This window comes from Oryctolagus cuniculus, chromosome 19 (assembly GCF_051225735.1).
Source record: "Oryctolagus cuniculus isolate XC-2025 breed Fujian yellow rabbit chromosome 19, ASM5122573v1, whole genome shotgun sequence".
NCBI classification, from domain to species: Eukaryota; Metazoa; Chordata; class Mammalia; order Lagomorpha; family Leporidae; genus Oryctolagus; species Oryctolagus cuniculus.
In genome coordinates, this window is record NC_142885.1 from 61,393,646 (window position 1) to 61,412,368 (window position 18,723).

At 47.3% G+C, this 18,723-nt stretch overlaps 1 protein-coding gene across 7 annotated transcripts in view; it reads right to left on the reverse strand.

Moving 5' to 3' along the window:
• The window catches only part of SHISA9 (shisa family member 9), a 346,359-nt gene that overhangs the window by 229,292 nt on the left and 98,344 nt on the right, over window positions 1–18,723 (reverse strand). The window contains exon 3 of one of the 7 annotated variants that reach the window (XM_089321830.1): window positions 13,944–14,046. The exons of the other annotated variants lie outside the window; for them this stretch is intronic. Within the exon in view, the coding sequence (XP_089177956.1) occupies window positions 13,944–14,046 (103 nt within the window). The remainder of the gene's footprint in view (window positions 1–13,943; window positions 14,047–18,723) is intronic. 7 annotated transcript variants of the gene reach the window in all.

An 18,723-nucleotide genomic window follows, 5' to 3' on the forward strand; every position in this document is an offset into this window, starting at 1 on the left:
AACGGCGTTCCTCCAAGACAGGTCCATACATACCCCAGGACCTGTAAATAGGATCTGATTTTTGAAGGGCCTTTGCAAATTTAACCAAGTTAAGAATCTTCGGATGAGATCATCGCAGATTATGTGAGAGGCCCCTGAATCCAATGACAGGTGTCCTTACGAAAGTAAGGCAGAGGAGAGTTGAGACACAGATGCAGAGAGGAGAAGGCCAGGTGACATCTCAGGCAGAGATTGGAACTACACACCCACAAGCCAAGAAAAGCCTGTCACTACAAGGGCTGGAAAAAGCAAAGAAGGATACTCGGGGACTTCGGAGATAATACAACACACCAATGTTTGATTTCCAACATATTGCCTTCAAATCAATAAGAAAATAAATTTCTATTGATGTAAAAGCCACATGGTATGTGGGAATTTGTTATCACAGCCCTAAGAAATTACTAAACCTCTTCTCCAGTGTTGCTACCTCGGCCCACAGACAAGAGAATGCCCACTTATCCAAGTCTGCATCCACCTCTCCTCCCTGACACTGTCAGTACTTCTGTCTCCCACGGAAGAGAAGCTCTCAGCTGACTGCTCAGAGTCAGATATGTTGACTGAGCCACATTTTACTAGTGGCCATGAACCCTGAGTCTCAATTCCAGAAGCCAAGGCCCATCTCTACCTCACTTCCTGCCCCCATCCCCAGGAAACTCTCTTTGGCTTCCATCTCCGTGTGGTAAGCACACCATGAGGATGTCCTGGGCAGGACATCTCAACATCAGCACCTGCTGCACTAGACAAGTCTTCAGTATGTGTTTGTGTTGGGGCGAGTGAGGGGTAGGACACTGGGTTTCATAAGATGTTGAACAGCCTCTTTGACCAATATGCACTAGGTGCCGGAACACCATCCTCCCCCGGGGGTGACAGCCAGAAATGCTCCCCAACACGGCCAGACAGCCCTGGGACGGGTGAGGTTTGATCCACTGCTGAAGAGCAGAGCCTGGCACTCATGAACCTTGTCTTGGAGATAGCGGGGCAACGACCTCATCGTTGTCCATGAGGTTGAGGAAACAAGGTCAGCATCTGCCTGGTCCTCCACATTCAATCTGACCTAGGAGTAGAGTCATCATTTTGTTTTCTATGTCTGCACTTCTTGTGCCATTGCCAGTGAGTAGGGAGGCCCAGGATTAGGGACATGTTGGATATTTACAGCTAAGAACACAGCAAGACTCTGGGTCCCACTCTGTAATTCCCTCAGAGATGGGGGGGTGATGGAACGCTACGTATCCAGTGCAGACCCTGACTGCAAATGTCTGGGAGCCTGCCCCTCCTGAATATCCGAAGTCTAGTGTCATGTGCACAGTTGGTTCATATCATGTCAGGTAAAGAGGAAGGAATGGTGGAGACACAGAGGATACGAGGAGTTCATATGTGGATACATGAGTGCCATGCTGCTATAGACTGAATATTTGTGTCTCTCCTCTGCACTGTGGCAGGATCTGAAGATGGGCCCTGTTGGGAAGTAGTTAAGATTCACTGAGCTTGTAAGAGTGGAACCAGACCCAAAAGGGTTAGCACCTGCTGTGGTCTGAATATGGTTTATCCCTTCCTAAACCGACAATGAAATGTGATTGCCCCATAACAGGGTTGAGAGGTGACTGGCTCCTTAAAGGGAATGCAAGCCTTTCCAGGGAGGGGGTGGCCACTCCTCCTCCTCTTTTGCTTCCTCTGCTCACACCCTCTTCTTCTTCTGCACTCCCACCACGCTATGATGCAACATGGAGTTCTCGGCACACGTGGCCACCTCATCTTGGAGTTCTCTGCCTCCAGAACTGTGAGAAAATACATTTCTCTTTCTTAAGCCACTCAGTCCTCTGCCCTCCATAAATCATCCAGTCTCAGAGATTCTGTTATAGCAACAGAAAGTGGACTAAGAGAATTCTAATAAGCAGAGACACTAGAGAGCTCACTCTCACTGAGGGAAAGCCATATGAGGACACGGTGGGAAGGCACCATCTCTGCCAGTCAGGACGAGAGCCTTCACAGGACAAGGAGTCTGCTGGAACCCTGGTTCTGGGCCTTGAGCAGATCTATGAGAAATAAATGTTACGGGCTGAAGCCACTTAGCCTATGATGTTTTGTTATATCTTGTCGTGGCAGCCTAAGCAGACTAATACATACACTAAGGAGTTTGCATTTTTTTCCTGTGGGTCAAAGCTTCCCCAAGTTCCACTCAACAGCATTAGAAATTACCCAGAAGCTCTTGGAAGTACAGGTAACCACCTCTGGCAAATACAGGCAATCCACTGCTGCTGAATCAGGCTGAGGATAGATGCTCTGGAATCTGAACCTTCATGAACTCACCAAGTGATATTCATGCACATTAAAGGTTTCATAATCAAAGTTGATTGGTAACTGGAAATAAAGAATGCTAAACAGCTCTGTACTTTGGAAACATCTCCAGCTGCCATGCTGCTCTGGGACTGGAAATGACTGGGAAGGAGGCAAAGCTCCAAGAGTCTCCACATGACCACCTGAGACCCTTCTCTCTAGCCACCCTCTCATTCTCTAAGAACCCTTTCCTTTCCTCCATCTAGCTCAAAGTTATGACGTGAAAAGGATTTTTATGAAGTGGAGGATTTGGGTGCTGGGCAAATGCTAGGAGGTGGAGTAGACAGACTAAGAGCCACAGAAGAGAAAGATAAAAGAATAAGCCAGAAATGGGAATCGCCAAGAAACTGGTCTTCATGGAACATTGTCATGCCTTTCTCAGGAAGTGAAGTCAACCTGAGTGAGACTAAATTCAAATTGGAGTCCAGATTTCCATATGTGGGACCAGGAGTTTGTGTGCAGGGGATGAATGATAAAGGGATCCAGGTCGTCATGGTTCAAAACACATTCCCCACAGAGAAGCTGTAACAAACGGCAGTGCTTCCAATAGGCAGAAAGGATGGGGAGCAAAGGCTGACCTAGCCAAGGCTCCAGAAGCGGCTGCCCCGTCCAGCCAAGGGTCAGAGCTCTGAGCCCCTTGGTAGCATACAGCATAGGATTTTGGGAAGAATGAATGGTCTTAGTGGGCATAAGCAAGAAGACTAAGTCCAGAGCTTTCTCTAGTAAGCAGACAAAAATCTCCTTTGGGAAGAGATGACAGGAAAGAGTTGGTTCCAGTTGGTCTTCTGTTGAATGAGAGGCTTGGGCGTGTGTGTCCCTAGCTAGGGTCAAGATATTCTGGGTTGAACGTATGAATCAGAGTAGAACAAAAGTTAGCAGAGTTGATGACCTTGCAGCACTGGAATCATGCAAGGATGTGTCTGAGTCCTGTCTGGAGTGTACAAGTTGAGAGACCTTGAGTCTATTGTATAACTGCTCTAAACTTCAGTTTCTTTTATCTGTAAAATGGGTCTAATGTCTAACATAATGTATAAGGCCATTCTGAAGACTCAGTGAGAAAATCTGTGGGAAGTGCTTAGCACAGTGCCTGGCACGTGGTTGGCGCTTGACATTGGTCAATTATTGCTATAATTATTGACGATATTATTTTCAAAGAGCAAAGACGTTTGAGGTAGATCTATATAGGAACTCCAGCGTAGTCAGATCTAGGAGACGTTTGGCAAATTACTCGACAATTTTTTGTCTGAAAAATTTGGGTCATGATTCTAACACGGAAGGCTGAGATGATAGGATAATAAAAGAATGAGAGGGAAAAGTGCCTCACATGGAATCCCAGAAGCCAATACTTCTAAAGAGAAAAGTTTCCCAAGGAAAGGGGTCACCAGCAGAGCTGTATACACTCACAGGCTCCTGTTCTTCTACCAAACACGCTTTGAAACTCCTAATACCCTGGAATGCTCACTAGGTCAAATCTGCCCTTAAGACTGTTTTTAAATAGCCTCAAAATGTGCCTCAAACATTCCACAACGTGTTCCTAATTTTCCCAGATGGTCTTGATTTCACCTCAATTTATTTTTTTCCACAAAGCTTTTTCCTTTAAAATATGAATCAATACTTTTATAAGATTTATCCATATAAAGAGAGTCTTGGATCAGAAAAATAAAGCAGTAATCAAAATGAAATGTGTTGTGTCTGGGTTTGGTGAATTAGCCTTACCAGATCTTTTTAAGATTATTTTTGTTTATTTGAAAGGCACAGCATCAGGGAGAGAGGGAAAGATCAATCTTCCATCCCCTGGGTTCAATCCCTAAATGGTTGCAACAGCTGGGTCTGGACCAGGCCAAAGTCAGGAGTCAGGAATTCCATCCTGGTCTTCCATGTGGGTGGCAGGGGCTCAAAAACTTGGACCATCTTCCTAAGCACATTAGCAGGAAGTTGGATTGGAAACGGAGTAGCCAGAACTCTAACCAGCACTCCAAAATGGGATGTACCGTAAGCAATGGCTTAACCCACTGAGCCACAATTCTGGCCAGCTTACACGATGTCCATACTATAAACCTAAATGATAATTCCATCAACAACTAAGAGACTGGATCCCCAAAATCTAAAAGTATCATCCGTGACTGTTTTTATGTTGCAATGACATAGTAAACTAATTGTAACACAGGCTCTATGACCCCGGAAAGTCTAAAATATTTATTTACTCTGTGGTCACTCACATGACACAGCCAACCACTCTGACATACACATGTGAACTGACTACTCACCCTCTCCTCCCTTGCACAGACAGTGGCCAAAGATTAAGACAGCTCTGGATACCCACGTGTGGAAGAACACTCGGAGTGAGCTTTCCTTTGCAGCTGAAAACACCATGAGTGTTGAAGCCATCTGAGACTGAGAAGCTAAAGAAATTAATTTGTATTTGTGAAATTGGCTGGGCCGGCACTGTGGCGTGGCTGGTAAAGCTGCCACCTGTAGTGCTGGCATCCCATATGGGCGCTGTATCGGGTTCCAGCTGCTCCACTTGCAATCCAGCTCTCTGCTATGGCCTGGGAAAGCAGTAGAAGATGGCCCAAGTCCTTAGGTCCCTATACCCGCATGGGAGACCCAGAAGCAGCTCCTGAATCCTGGCTTCAGATTGGTGTAGCTCCGGCCATTGCAGCCAATTGGGGAGTGAACCACAGATGGAAGACCTCTCTCTCTCTCTCTCTTTCTCTCTCTGCCCCTCCCTCTCCTCCTCTCTCTGTGTGACTCTGACTTTCAAATAAATAAATCAATATTTAAAAAATAAAGAAATTGGCACAAGATTTCAAAGGTTGTAGACAAATCAGCGGCTCCAGACACCCTTGAACTCCAGGAGAGAATCTACATATCAATGCAGAGGTTAACAGCTCCCAACTACCCAGACATCAAGCCATCCTTGTGGTACAACTGACGACTGGTAGTCACCATGTAGCCCCCCAACAGGATCAACCTCAGATGCTCATAAGATTTGGTTCAACAATAAAGATGAAAATAATTAAATCTCTTAATGTTCTGCAGTATGGGGGATTGGGAAGCGTAGCTATGTAAAGAACATTAGACTTGAGTTCAAATGTAGATATAGCACTCATCAGTTGGCCAAGCTGTTTAATGTCCTTGACCTTAGGTCTTCTCATCTGCAAAATGGGAACGTTGCTTGTCAAGGTTGTCTCAAGAATGAAAAGACACTGCACATGTGTATAAATCAGGCTGTTGTGGAAGGGCCAGAGAGCAAACATTCTAGACTTTTCAGAGTCTTGGAGTCTCCATTCCAACTAGTCCACTGTGTCACTACAATACCAAAGCAGCTAGGCACAATATGTAAATGAATGAGAGTGGCTGTGCACCAATAAACTCTTCTTAAAAGGCAGAGGGCCAGATTCGGCACAAGGGCTATCGTGTGCTGACTCCTGGCTGTGAAGCAGGAAATCTATTCTGAACACAGATGATGAAAAATGGAAGCCTTGATTATGTCGGCAGCAGTGCTGGTGAACACAGCAGCCAGTTGTTAAGTGCTTCTTCATGTCCAGTCCTCTACCAGACACTGAGCGGATTAGAAAGAAATACAAGGCCAGCACCACGGCTCACTAGGCTAATCCTCCACCTTGCGGTGCCAGCACACGAGGTTCTAGTCCCGGTCGGGGCGCCAGATTCTGTCCCGGTTGCCCCTCTTCCAGTCCAGCTCTCTGCTGTGGCCAGGGAGTGCAGTGGAGGATGGCCCAAGTGCTTGGGCCCTGCACCCCATGGGAGACCAGGAGAAGCACCTGGCTCCTGCCATCGGATCAGCGCGGTGCGCCGGCTGCAGCGCGCCAGCCGTGGCGGCCATTGGAGGGTGAACCAACGGCAAAAGGAAGACCTTTCTCTCTGTCTCTCTCTCTCTGTCCACTCTGCCTGTCAAAAAAATAAAATAAAATAAAATAAAATAAAATAAAATAAAATAAAATAAAAGAGAAGGAAATACATAGGTGAGGCGTCCCCTCCAAAGGACAGCCAACACAGACCAAATATGCAAACAGTGGGTGAAAAGGAAAACAGCACCAGCACAACAACAGAAGGGTGTCTTTGACATCCTGTGAGTTCGTCACATTTTAAACAAAAGGACAAAGTCCCATAGGGAGGTGTGATTCATCAGGGTGCGAGAGAGAGACAGAGAGAAAGAAAGAGAGAGAGAGAGAGAGACAGCCTTCCCTCTGGCTCCCACCCCAGCCCTCTGTAGTGAGAGGCAACATCACATCTCAGACTGGTGCAAAGCAGTCAGCCATCATGAGCTTCTCTTAGAAAAAGCCTGCTTGGGGTTCCTGCTCTTTTTGGAGCCACAAGGAACAACCGGGGATTGATTTTTACAGACCTGCTGTTGGAGCTATCACCAACACAAGGAAATAAATACAAATGAAAGAGAGTGAATTGGATTCATTAAGGACATTATCACTTGTTCTATTTAATTACCTCCTTGCAGCCCTTTCCAAAATGCTGTCGGAAGATGTTAACAAGTGTGCCCAAGAAGAAGAAGAGAAAGAGGGAAAGAGGGTCAGATGATTTTAAGAGATGCACTGTCTCTGAAACTCACACTTTACACTAACCCGTTAATGATGCTGTGGAATCCTTAAGCCAAGAATCCCACTGATATTTGTTACCTGCGAGGGTAGCTCTGGGGTCAGGAAAACCTAGATTTTTTTTAGCCCCAGTTCTATACCATCTGTTTTATCTTGGGAATGTTCCTTTAACCTTGTTGTGCCTCAGTTTCTCATCTGTGATATGAGGATGAGAAAACTCCCAGCTTCACTGAGTTGTTTTGAAGGCTGAATGTGATCATGGATACGGATCACAGGGCAGGCACTTTTCCTGCATGTTACAAGTATGGATGGTTGCCTCACGTCATGGGACCACATTACTGTCCAGGCCCAGCAGACTGGGGAATGCAAGAGCCAATAATGGATCTGAAATTGGAGCATTCCAGGTTAAAGAAAGCAGCCCTGGAGAGCCGGCCTTCCTCCGGGCAGATTGTTTAAGGAGCAAATGTTTAGCACCTGGTATGTGCTAGCAGCCAGGCCAAGGTATACACAAAATGGACACGACCCCCAGCCAGTCACAACTTAGAGTCAGGTGGACTTCCACTGAGTCCCTGCCAAGAGCCACCGGCCACATGCTCCAGGCAAACGAAAGCTCAGCCTGCTTCCAAGGCTCCGGATATCACAGGCGAGTGCCTGAAAGGCCAACACAGGCCCCAGGCTAAGAAACAAAGGGAAGCCAGCCTCTCTGTCTCTGGGTCCATCACTCCAGGGGAAGCTGGTGGCAGCCAGTCCCAGCCGAGGACAAACAGCCTGTAGGGGACGTATGCCTGGGCAAGGCCGCGGGCCTCAGAGCTCATTAGTGCCGGGCACTTGGAAGTCCACCAGCTCCGGGGTCCCTGATGCTGTTCACAAGACCCACTGCATTGCCAGAAAGCCTCCTCTGATCCAGGCCTGGGTGGTGGCAAGGCCTTGCTTCCTTAGCCTCTGACTGCTTAATCAATAATAGCTTAGAGAGGGAGAGACAGACAGAGGCAGCAAGACAGGCAGGTCCCCTTCTTCCTATCTCCCTCCACCCTCCTCCCTCCGGGATGCCGAAAATAACCTAATTAGATTGTCCCCCTGCCTGGGTACCATGGAGATAGCAAAGCACAGAGGCTGCCACAGTGCTCACACCCCCTTTTGAAAGTTGTCTTCTCCTCCCTGTCTGACGGCGACTGATGGTGACACAGGACGGGGCACTGCAGGACCTGGAAGGAGGGGTTGTCACAGGCAGTGGTGAAGTGTGAGCATTACAGGCAGATGGGAGCAGATGCTAAAAAAGCATCGAGGAACTTCAACTGCAGACCCGCTACGATGCAGTGGTCAGGGGCAGCTCTGACCTCCCCATCATGCCCTGTGACCTGATCATCGCATGCAGAAACACTTTGCAAGTACCGTGTAGGAGACACAGGGTTAAACACAGATGTGCCAGAACTTTTACATCATGTGTTTGAAATGAAAAGAGGCCACACCCCTGCCCGGCCACATGGTGTAGGCTCTCCCAATCTGCCTCCCACTCACGGGTGTGCTGGTGTCCTTCTTATACCTCATCAGATGAGTGTGTCCCTGTCGCACCTGCTGTCCCTGTGCCAAGAATTCCCTTCCCTCATATCTTCCCATGGGTGACTCATTCTCCTCACTCAGATCTCCTCTCGGAGGTCCTGTCCTCAGAGAAGGCCGCCTGAACACCTGTCTAGAGTGGCCTCATCTTGTCACACCCCACTGTCACTTCCTGCAGTAATACTGTCTCCCTTCTCCTTAGAAACGATCACTGGCTCAAGTCATGTGTCATGTGCTGACTCCTTGTGCACCTGCACAAGAATGTACGCTGCATTTCTGCTGGCTCTTTACCTCTCTGGCTCACTGTTGCTCAGATGAGCTGCTCCATAAAAATATTTTTGGAAGAAATTAACAGGAACACCTGAGGAGGGGGAAGGGGGATTGGATTTGCTCAAGCAGAGACTTGGCAAGTGTACGTATTGAACTAGCATCTCCTAAAAGCCAGACATTTGATACAGAAGGAGCCTGATTCTGATAGTGCTTGATGCTAAGATCTTAGAGGTTAACGAGTCAAAGACTCAGACTCAAAAAAAAAAAAAACTATAATGCTGATGGTTCTGATTTTCTGCTTAAGTGATTCTACGTGCCTGAGCTACCAGCTAAATTCTGTGTCTATTACTTTAGTGATTCAATGATTCAAGGACCCTAAGACACAGTGTAAGGTCTAAGAACCTATGGCATTGGGGATTTTGAAGCTAGGATTCTCCATGCATGAGATCCGGCTTCAGTACCATAGTCTATTATCTAGGGTAGGGGGCTTCACCTGGGGGCTGCATAAAGAGCATTTTCTTTGACCTCCTCAATGCCTGTCTACAAAGTGGTTTTCATTTCAAAATTGATTCCTTAAAAAGGGGGATGGTTCATTTTTTAAAAAAAAATTGAGGTTCTGGCTTCTCTTTCTCATAGAAAGGGCAAACCAGCCCCACTGAGCCCCCACTTCCACTGGGCTTCAAAGGGTGCTGCCTGCCTCCTCCACACAGGCACACACACCACAGTTACCTTCCGACATTCTGGGAATCTGAGTCTGCAGCCTTGGAGAGAAGCCCTCCAGGGTCCCGCGATACTCTAAGTTAGAGTGCAAGATTCTTATAAACTCCAGCTACACTTAGTAGAGCTAGAGATGAGAACCTGCAGCTGCAGCCACTGACACTGGGTTTTATGGAGGCTTCTGGTTCCAGCTTTTGGCCTTGTGGCCTCCCCCTGCCCCCAGCCCCGTGATGTTGAAAACAAGCTGGGAGGCAGGGGAAATGGAAGAGGAAGTGGTACGGATGCAGGATGAAGACTTTTGTGGACATCAAGATTCATCCAAGGTCTAGGAGCCTGAGTAAGGCTTATGTATTTCCATCTCCGAGCCCTGGCTCCCACGGACCCACCTTCCCAGAATGTCCTTCAGATCCCATCCAGTCAGTCAAGACCAAGACCAAATCTCACCACCTGTACAAGCCACAGTGGTTCAGAACCCAGCTCAAAGTCAGATTGCCCGGAGCCAACTCCCAGTTCTCCAGCTCCAGCTAGAGGCCCTGGGCTTAACAGTTCTGTGTCCTAGTCTACCTCCTTGTAAGTAAAGCAAGATCACCATTGCCATGGTCTGGATATAATTTGAGAGTCCCCCTCAAAGCTTCATGGTTTTGGAAGCTTGGTGCCCAGGATAATAATGTGGGAGGGAGTTGGCAGGGCCCTGTGGGAGATCTGTAGGTACTTGGGTAGCAGGAATTAAGGTAGTGAGATCCCTAGGTACTCATGAAATCCAGTCATTATAAGAGGGAGCTGCGCCCCGAATCGCTCTCTGGCTGCCTGCTTGTCGATGTGAATGCTTGCTCCTGCACACGGGCCTGCACGGCCATCCAAGAAGGCCCTCTGCAAGAGCCTCCATCCGGCTCTTGGGACGTTTCAAACTCTGAGCTGAATGAACCTCTTTTATTTATAAAGTTAGCCTTCCTCAGGCACTTCCTTGTAGTCATGAAAAATGGGCTAACATAACAACATTGTCTACCATGAGTTGCTGTGATGCTCAAGTGAGAAAAAAGGGACAAATGCACAAATACCGAGAACTGAGCCTGGAACACAGCAAATGCTCAACAGCTTCAAGACTGCTGACGCATCTACAAGCGGTCTTGTGCTGCTCACCCCTGTCTTACAGACAACCTACGTTCATTCATTTAGTACATTCAGTCAGTCATCAAGCTCTACTTAAGGATCTGTGTTACGTGGGTCCCCTCAGGAGCAGACACTGGGACAAAGATTTGGAAGCAATGGTTTATTTGGGGGAAGATTCCAGAAGTTCCAGTACAGGAGTGGGAACATGACATGAGGACAGTGCATTCCTGAGGTTATGGATGTCACAATGAAACATATTCGCATTTAGAGCCTCTGGGGGATAGTGAAAAAGCATCTCAGAGTTGTCCCAAGGAGCAAGGGAACAGAGCTAGTCATCAACCTATGCCTGTTCTTATTTAACATATTTTTAAAAACATTATTCATTCACCAAATATCCTTAGAGCATCAACTCAATGACACTTCCATTCTGCTCCAGTCACATCCTTGTCAAACTCTAGTGGCCAGAGAAAGCCAACAGGTAGAGAGACAGGGAGTCGCAAAGAAGAAGGAGTAAGGTCAGGACACTGGTAGTGTTTGCTGCAGTCACCTACAAGTGCTAGGCACGGGGACTACTAAGACGCTGCTCTTTTCATGTGATATTGATGAAGAAAGAAATGTAAACAAGTATGAGCAATAAGAAGCGCTTGTAGGTACAGATGACAAGGCTCAAGAGGAATTCTAAGAAGGAAGAAGCCAGTTCAATGCAGAGGCCCATCAGGAAAAGCTGTATAGAAGATATATAGCCATAGGCAGAGCATAGCAGGCTGCCATGGTCAGGCACACTCAGGGAACAGGAGCAGACTTGCACGGACGATGTGAGAACTGCTGAATGACACTCAGAGGATGATTCACGATAGCTCCTAGTATACCCTGGAAAAAGTGTGGTTCTCATCATAACACAGTGGGACACACTCAGATTTCTGAGCAATGAAAAAATGTTACGTGATTGGGGTCTTCAATCTCTCCAGCTGCAGTGGGGAGGAAGTTGGAATGGGGACCAATATGGAGGCTGTGGCAATAAATATAAGAAATAACATGTACTTACGTGGGGCAGAGGAGAACAGCAAGCTGATACAGAGACATGTGAAATCTAGAAACTGTAGGACTAGAAACCTATCGGGTGTGGAAGTTTGGGGAAGAGAGAGGAGTATGGAGTCTCCAGAGTCTCTGGTTTTGGGGAGCTGAGTGTTGAGAGGAGCCAACTGCGAAGATACATAAAACAGGAGGAAGAGCTGGTCTGGTGGGAGAGAAAACGAGTGTGCTCAACTGTTGAAATCTTTACTTAGTATAGAGTTGGTCTTCTGTATATAAAGATAATTAAAAATGAATCTTAATGAAGAATGGGATGGGAGAGGGAGCAGGTGGTGGGACGGTTTGGGGGTGGGAGGGCAGGTATGGGGGGGAAGAACCGCTATAATCCCAAAATTGTATCTATGAAGCATATTTATTAAATAAAAGCTTTCTATAAAAAATAAAGACAAAAAGAAAATTAGTTTGCTCTTGGACATCTAATAGCAAGTATACATTTGGCTACACAAGTCAAGAGCTCAATGGAAAGAGTTTAGAGTTCACTGAGAGGAAGGACTAAGTTTGTGATGATTATTGTTTTGTCTCTAGTATCTAGAATAGACAGACATGTGACTAGTACACCATGAACATCCCCTGATGTAACATATCTTGGGGAGCTCATCGACCTGGGTGGACTCTGGGGCAGCAAGCATACTGAAGATAAGGAGGAGGTGAATAGAAGAAGCTTAAAGTTGAAGGTCGGCGCCGCGGCTCACTTGGCTAATCATCCACCCGCAGTCCTGGCACCCCGGGTTCTAGTCCAGGTTGCCCCTCTTCCAGGCCAGCTCTCTGCTGTGGCCCGGGAGTGCAGTGGAGGATGGCCCAAGTGCTTGGGCCCTGTACCCACATGGGAGACGAGGAGGAAGCACCTGGCTCCTGGCTTCAGATCGGTGCAGCACGCCAGCTGTAGCGGCCATTTGGGGGGTGAACCAACAGAAAAGGAAGACCTTTCTCTCTGTCTCTCTCTCACTGTCTAACTCTGCCTGTCAAAAAAAAAAAAAAAAAAAAAAAAAAACAGAAGTTTAAAGTTGAAGACACCCACAGTTAGAGAAGCGAGTAGCCTGAGCTGAATGGTTCGAGAGGTGGAAGAGAAACAGAGGAGAAAGAAGATCATGAAACAAGGAAAGGTGAGATCCAAAGACCTGAGAGGGGCCAAGGGTCCTCCACCAGGTGTGGACACCCAGGCTGGGGGAGGGGACGCCAGTTTCTATAGTGGGCGCCTACGTCTCCCTAACGAGCTACCAACACTGGAAAGCAGGTTCCTAGAATATCCATCACAGCGTCAAACTCAGCTCACCTTCTCATTTCTTTCCCCACTTCTTCACCCGACAAATATTCACTAAGCACCTATCATGAGTCAGGCATCATGAGAGACACGGGCAATACCATCACAAACAAGACAGACACATAACATCTGATGAACAAATGAATAGGTCCCCAAAGTCCTGAGGACAGAGTTTCTGTGTCACGCTTCACTGGTGTCCTCTTTGTTCTTAGCATGATGCAGAGAGACAGAGAGAGAGAGAGAGAGAGAGGGAATAAATGCTCAATAAATACTGACCAAGTGTCCTGGGCTGATAGGTATAGACCCTTCTCTCCAAAGTCCCTGCTCCAGACTCTCACTGCTGATGGATCGTGGTTTGATCCCTCCCGTTTCATACTTAGAACACAAGCTAAGGGACAGTACTTGGAGTAAAGGTACCGACCCAGTGACCGAGACCACTGCTGCGCAGGACTGGCAGACATACTTTTCTTTCCTTTAAAACATGCAAATGCTTGAATGTGAGTCTCTCTTCTTTGCACAGATGATATGCTAGCTAATAAAAGCTCGTCTGAAATCGGTCTCTCAGCATGTGTGCATGTGTGTGTGTGCACACGCTTCGTTGCCCATCTGTAGCCTGAGCTGCGGGGCGACATATGCCTTTGTGGGTGACTTTGCAGTCGAAAAGGATTCCAGCATTTTGTGCTCAACTCTCTGAAATAAGAGCCTCCCACTGTTTCAGACCCTCGAGGTCACCCAAGAACGGCCATGTGGTGGTGATGCCTTCCCAAACAGGCAGCAGCCCCTGGAAGGTTGGTGTCCAAGGAGCAAACTGCCTGTCTGTAGTGAACTCCTGCTCTGGGTCCCTGCTGGTGTCCATTTCAGCTGCTTCTGGGAATAGCCCTGCCCCTCCTCCATTCTCTAGCCAGGGCACTGGGTAGGGTTAACACCAGGGCTGTTTCAAGGGTTGACCAGCTGGCAAATATCCCAGGTCCTAGCCAATCGGAACATACCATGAGTCTGCTGGAGGCTGAGACAAGAAAGTGCCCCGATCTCTCCAGTGAAAACCAACCCTAGGATCCTCATGGGAACAACTGAGTGCAGGAAGCTCGCCTCCTAGGAACAGAAAAGGAAATGACCTGGATTTAAATATTTAAGTCCCATTTTTGGGGCCACCATTTGGTGATGCTTACAACCTATAGCAGAGTATCTGAGTTCAAGTCCCAGCTCGTTTCCTCTCCAGCTTCCTTCTAAGGCAAACCCTGGGAGGCTGCAGGTGACGTCACAGTTCACTTGGGTCCCTGCCACGCAAGTAGGAAACCCAGATTGAGTTCTGGGATTCTAGCCTCAGCTGTTACAGACATTTAGGGACTCAATCAGCACATGGAATATTGATCTCTCTCTCTCCCACTCTGTCTCCATACCTACCTCTTTCTCTTTATCTTACTTTCTCTATCTCTCTCCCTCCACCCTCCACTCTGCCTTTCAAATAAATCAAAACAAATGATTTTTAAAGTAAATTTAAAAACTTTTTTCAAAATCCCACTTCTGATATCACATACTAGCTATGTGACTTGTGTTGGGTGCATCAACTTCTTTGAGACCCGTTTCCCTCAGTGGTACAGTGGGCATCCCTGCATACAGCGCTTGCAAGATGACCTGGTACAGAACAGGATCTTTACAAATTTAGATATTTTTCATCTACAACCCCACCTCTTCTCTACCCTTCGTTAGCAGTTGATCTCATCAGTCCTATAACCCTCCCAAACATGAATCTCCAACAGTGATCTCTCTTCTGAACTCCAGACTTACACACCCAAGCCTCACACAGCTAGTGACCCTCTCTTCCTGCCACCAACCCCACAACTGCGTCCCTCCATCTCAGGAATAGCACCTCCCCTCCACAGATCTCAGCTGCCCAATCCAGAATCCAGGAGGCATCTTTGATACATCTCTGTCTCCCATCTCATAACTAAAGCATTGCTGGCTTCTGTTGATTTTTGGATGTTTCTTGACACTGTCCATTTATCAGCATCTATTCGATATGAGGTTGGATCAACATTGTCTCACACCCAGATAATCACGCCAACCCCTTCCAGATCAAGCATCCAGAAATCTCTGTAAAACACAAGTCTTACCAATTCATGCCTCACCCACCCTACCCTCCAGCCACAATGAAAGTCTTCCAGTGGCTTCTTAAGGCTCTTAGAATAAGACCAGAACACCTTCCCCAATTCCAAAAGACCAGAACTAGTTGTGTCCACCCTGTGGCCTCACCACTGACTATGCCTTTGGCCTTGATATTAGAAATAATTAACACACTGACCTGCATCTAAGCAAATCGGTTTCTAGTTCCTGGACTGCCACCAGCTTGCCGCTGAGCCAGGACTACATCATGATCTTCCCTCTGGTCACTAGGGACTCTCCTAGAGCCATCAAAAGCTAGACTTTTCCTATAGCCACTTTGAGACAACTTAAAGGAAGAAACCCACCCTTCATCCTCCGAGTCCTCTTCCCAAACGTCGTCTAAATATGCATAAAGTAGTGTGCTAAGAACATGCCAAGCAACTACTCCTGACTGCCCTTCTCTTCCTTTTCCTTGCCAGAACCAACATATTGTCCTTCCAAAACACCTCTAGACTGGAAATCAGCTTATCTGATGCCCATTAACTAGCCTTGCCACAGAGAACGTTACTGATGCTGCAACTTTTGATCCTCCGTCACTCTAAGTGGTGGCTGCAGGTTGCTGTAATGTCCTCTGCCTGCAGTGGAGAAGATTTTTCATGCCAGTTGAACAGGTTGTGTTTTTATGCATGTCCAAAACAACTAATTCTTGGAAACACATCAGAGTTTGAGAAGTTTGGAATCCCATCAAGCTTAGGAAAACAGGAGAATAGAACAAAATCTTTGAGGGCAGAGAGACTTGGGTCTAAATCTGGATTCGGTCATTTTTTTAACTTACATAACCTGTAGCAAAATAGATCCTGCTCTTCCTCTGATTGAAACCCTTCCATGATTCCCCAGTGACTTATGGCTGAAGTCTCAGAGCATCTCAAGATGCATGAGACCCTTCAGGACTTGATGGCTGCCTACTGCTCTACCCCACTTTATAGCAACCCTCCCATCTCTTCCACTGGCCTTTCTCCTGAAATCTTTCCTACTTCATAGTTTTTGCACATGGCATTCCTTCGAACTGGAATGTACTGCACTTGCCAAGGCTAACTCTTCCTTCAGATGTCAGCTCAGTGTATCGCCTTAGGGAAACGTACCAGCCCAAGGCCAGTTTTGTGTCCCTCTTAGACACCAACATAGGTCCTTCTAATTCTATCACTGCCTTGTAGCCAAGATCAAGTGTAATTCCATTTCTGTAGCATACACCATGATTATAGTTGAATACTTAGTTGACAATGCCAGTGCAAACTTACCTTCTCAGAAGATGGGAACCAACCAGCTGGCTCACAGAGCATCACCAGCCCCTTGCCTAGTGCCTGGCATATAGATTTCCTCAACTGAATGAATGACTGATAAAGCGACTGAACTCCTTTGATTCTCAGCATATGGAGAATGGGGAGAATCACAACTGACTCCTAGGATGGTTGCAGACAGAGACAGTGCACATAACAGGGTTAACGTCATGCCTGCTGTAGGTTAAGGGATCGATAAAAGATCACTGTTCAAGGATGTGAAAGATGGTGCTTACAAGCCTGATCCCACCACTTAGTAGCCATGTGACATATGACATCAATCAATGTATACCTGTCACTATGCATTTCAAAGTCAATTCTAGACATCAGGATATTTCCCCTACATATTTCAGCACACTCATCATTTCATTAACTACAGTTCCATATCTCTGTTTATATTATCTGATTTAAAATTTTCTTGGAATGTAATGTACAAATCTTAACTAGACAACTTTATTAGCATTGCACAGTGCCCATGTAACCCCACCTTTACCAAGACATCAGACATCCTCATCGCCCCGGAAGCTCCTTCATACCACTTCTCAAGGAATCCACATGTCCCGCCCCCAGCATCAACCACTGCTTTGCTTTCTTTTTGCCTCAGGCAAGTTTGTGGCATTGCAGTATTAGACGCTCTGCAAGAGATTCCTAGGCAAACGCATCCATCCACCCTAGGGGGTCTCAGGAGAAGGAAGGAAACCCAGGGAGTAGCAGGAATGTCTCTCAGATCCTGCGCTCACTGATCCTCTAATTGGCCAGCCAGAGAAAGAAGAGGAGAAGCAGGTCCCCGGGCCCCACTCCCCAATTCAGTGAGGCCATCTGGAGTCTGTGTCACCAGCCAACAAGGAAGCTGTACTTCAAAAAGAAGCCACCCGAGATGAGGGCGGCTGCCTGACCCCTTTCTGGCTATTTTCACATCCCAGATGTCCAAGCAAAAGCTTTCCTTCAGAAACTTCAGCTTCTCGGTCTTGAACGCCATGTGTCTAGTATCTGAGTTTAGATGTGAAGGGAGTAAGCTGGAGACAACACATGCCAAAGGTAATGACCCACTTTGAATGCTTACTGTGCACCCTCTGAGCCATCCCCATGCATCACCTCCTGTATCCCTCCAAGCAGACGCTGCCAGGGCCCCACCTGGTCCCCTGCTGCTGTGGCCATGACGGCTGATGCCGGTGACTGCTCTTGGATGGCCGGAGCTACACTGCCCAGCGGTTTCAGGGCATTACTTCTCTGTACCAATCTGTACAGGCCCAGAGCCAACTACTGACATGTGGGGAAAAAAAAACCAAGAACTTTGCTCCTGTGTTAGAGTGGAACAAACTCTGGGATGCAGCTGACACTCTGGAGTTGTGCACAGAATTAGACTGAAGCCGATCCCCATCTACAGCCAGATCCCTGGTTAGTCTCCCGGTCCCTGTCTGCTTCCTTTTTGCTTCTTGAGTTTCTCCTCAGGGCAACTCCCTTGCTAAGTTACTTACAACGGAATTTCTAACTCAGGTTTGCTCTAAGGAATCTGACCTAAGATATCGCATTTTACTTGTGTAAGGATTTATTTATTTATTGAACAGGCAGAGCAACAGAGAAAGACAGGAAGGAGAGAGGGCAAAAGGGATTGGAAAGAGAGGGGAGGAGAGGGGAAGGGGGGAAGGAAATGGAGAGGGAGAGGGAAAAGGATGGGAGGAGAGGGAGAGAGGGAGAGAGGGAGAGAGGGAGAGAGGGAGAGAGGGAGAGAGGGAGAGAGAGAGAGAGAGAGAGAGAGAGGTCCTCCATCTGCTGGTCCACTCCCCATATGGCCACAATAGCCAGAGCTGGGTCAGGCCAAGCCAAGAGCCAGGGGCTCCATCCAGGTCTCCCATGTGGATGGAAGGGGCCTAAGTACTTAAGCCGTCATCCTCTGCTTTCCCAGGCACATTAGGATAAAGTTGGATTGGAAGTAGAGTAGTCAGAACTCAAACCAGCACTCTGAAACGGGATGTACCGCAAGCAATGGCTTAACCCACTGAGCCACATCAGTACCAAGATAATCCCTTTTAGAGATGGGAAAATCAGGCCAACCTGGAACTGCAGGAACAAGTTGGTCCCAGGTATGTCTAATTCCAAACCTTTGACCTGAACATCTAACTACAAGTTGAGGCTGAGAATCCCAACTTCACATAACAGTAAGGTTATATAAAAGAGACTGATGGTGATAACGAAATACAAGACAGGGCCGGCGCTGTGGCACAACAGGTTAATGCCCTGGCCTGAAGTGCTAGCATCCCACATGGGCACTGGTTCTAGTCCCAGCTTCTCCTCTTCTGATCCAGCTCTCTGCTATGGCCTGGGGTAG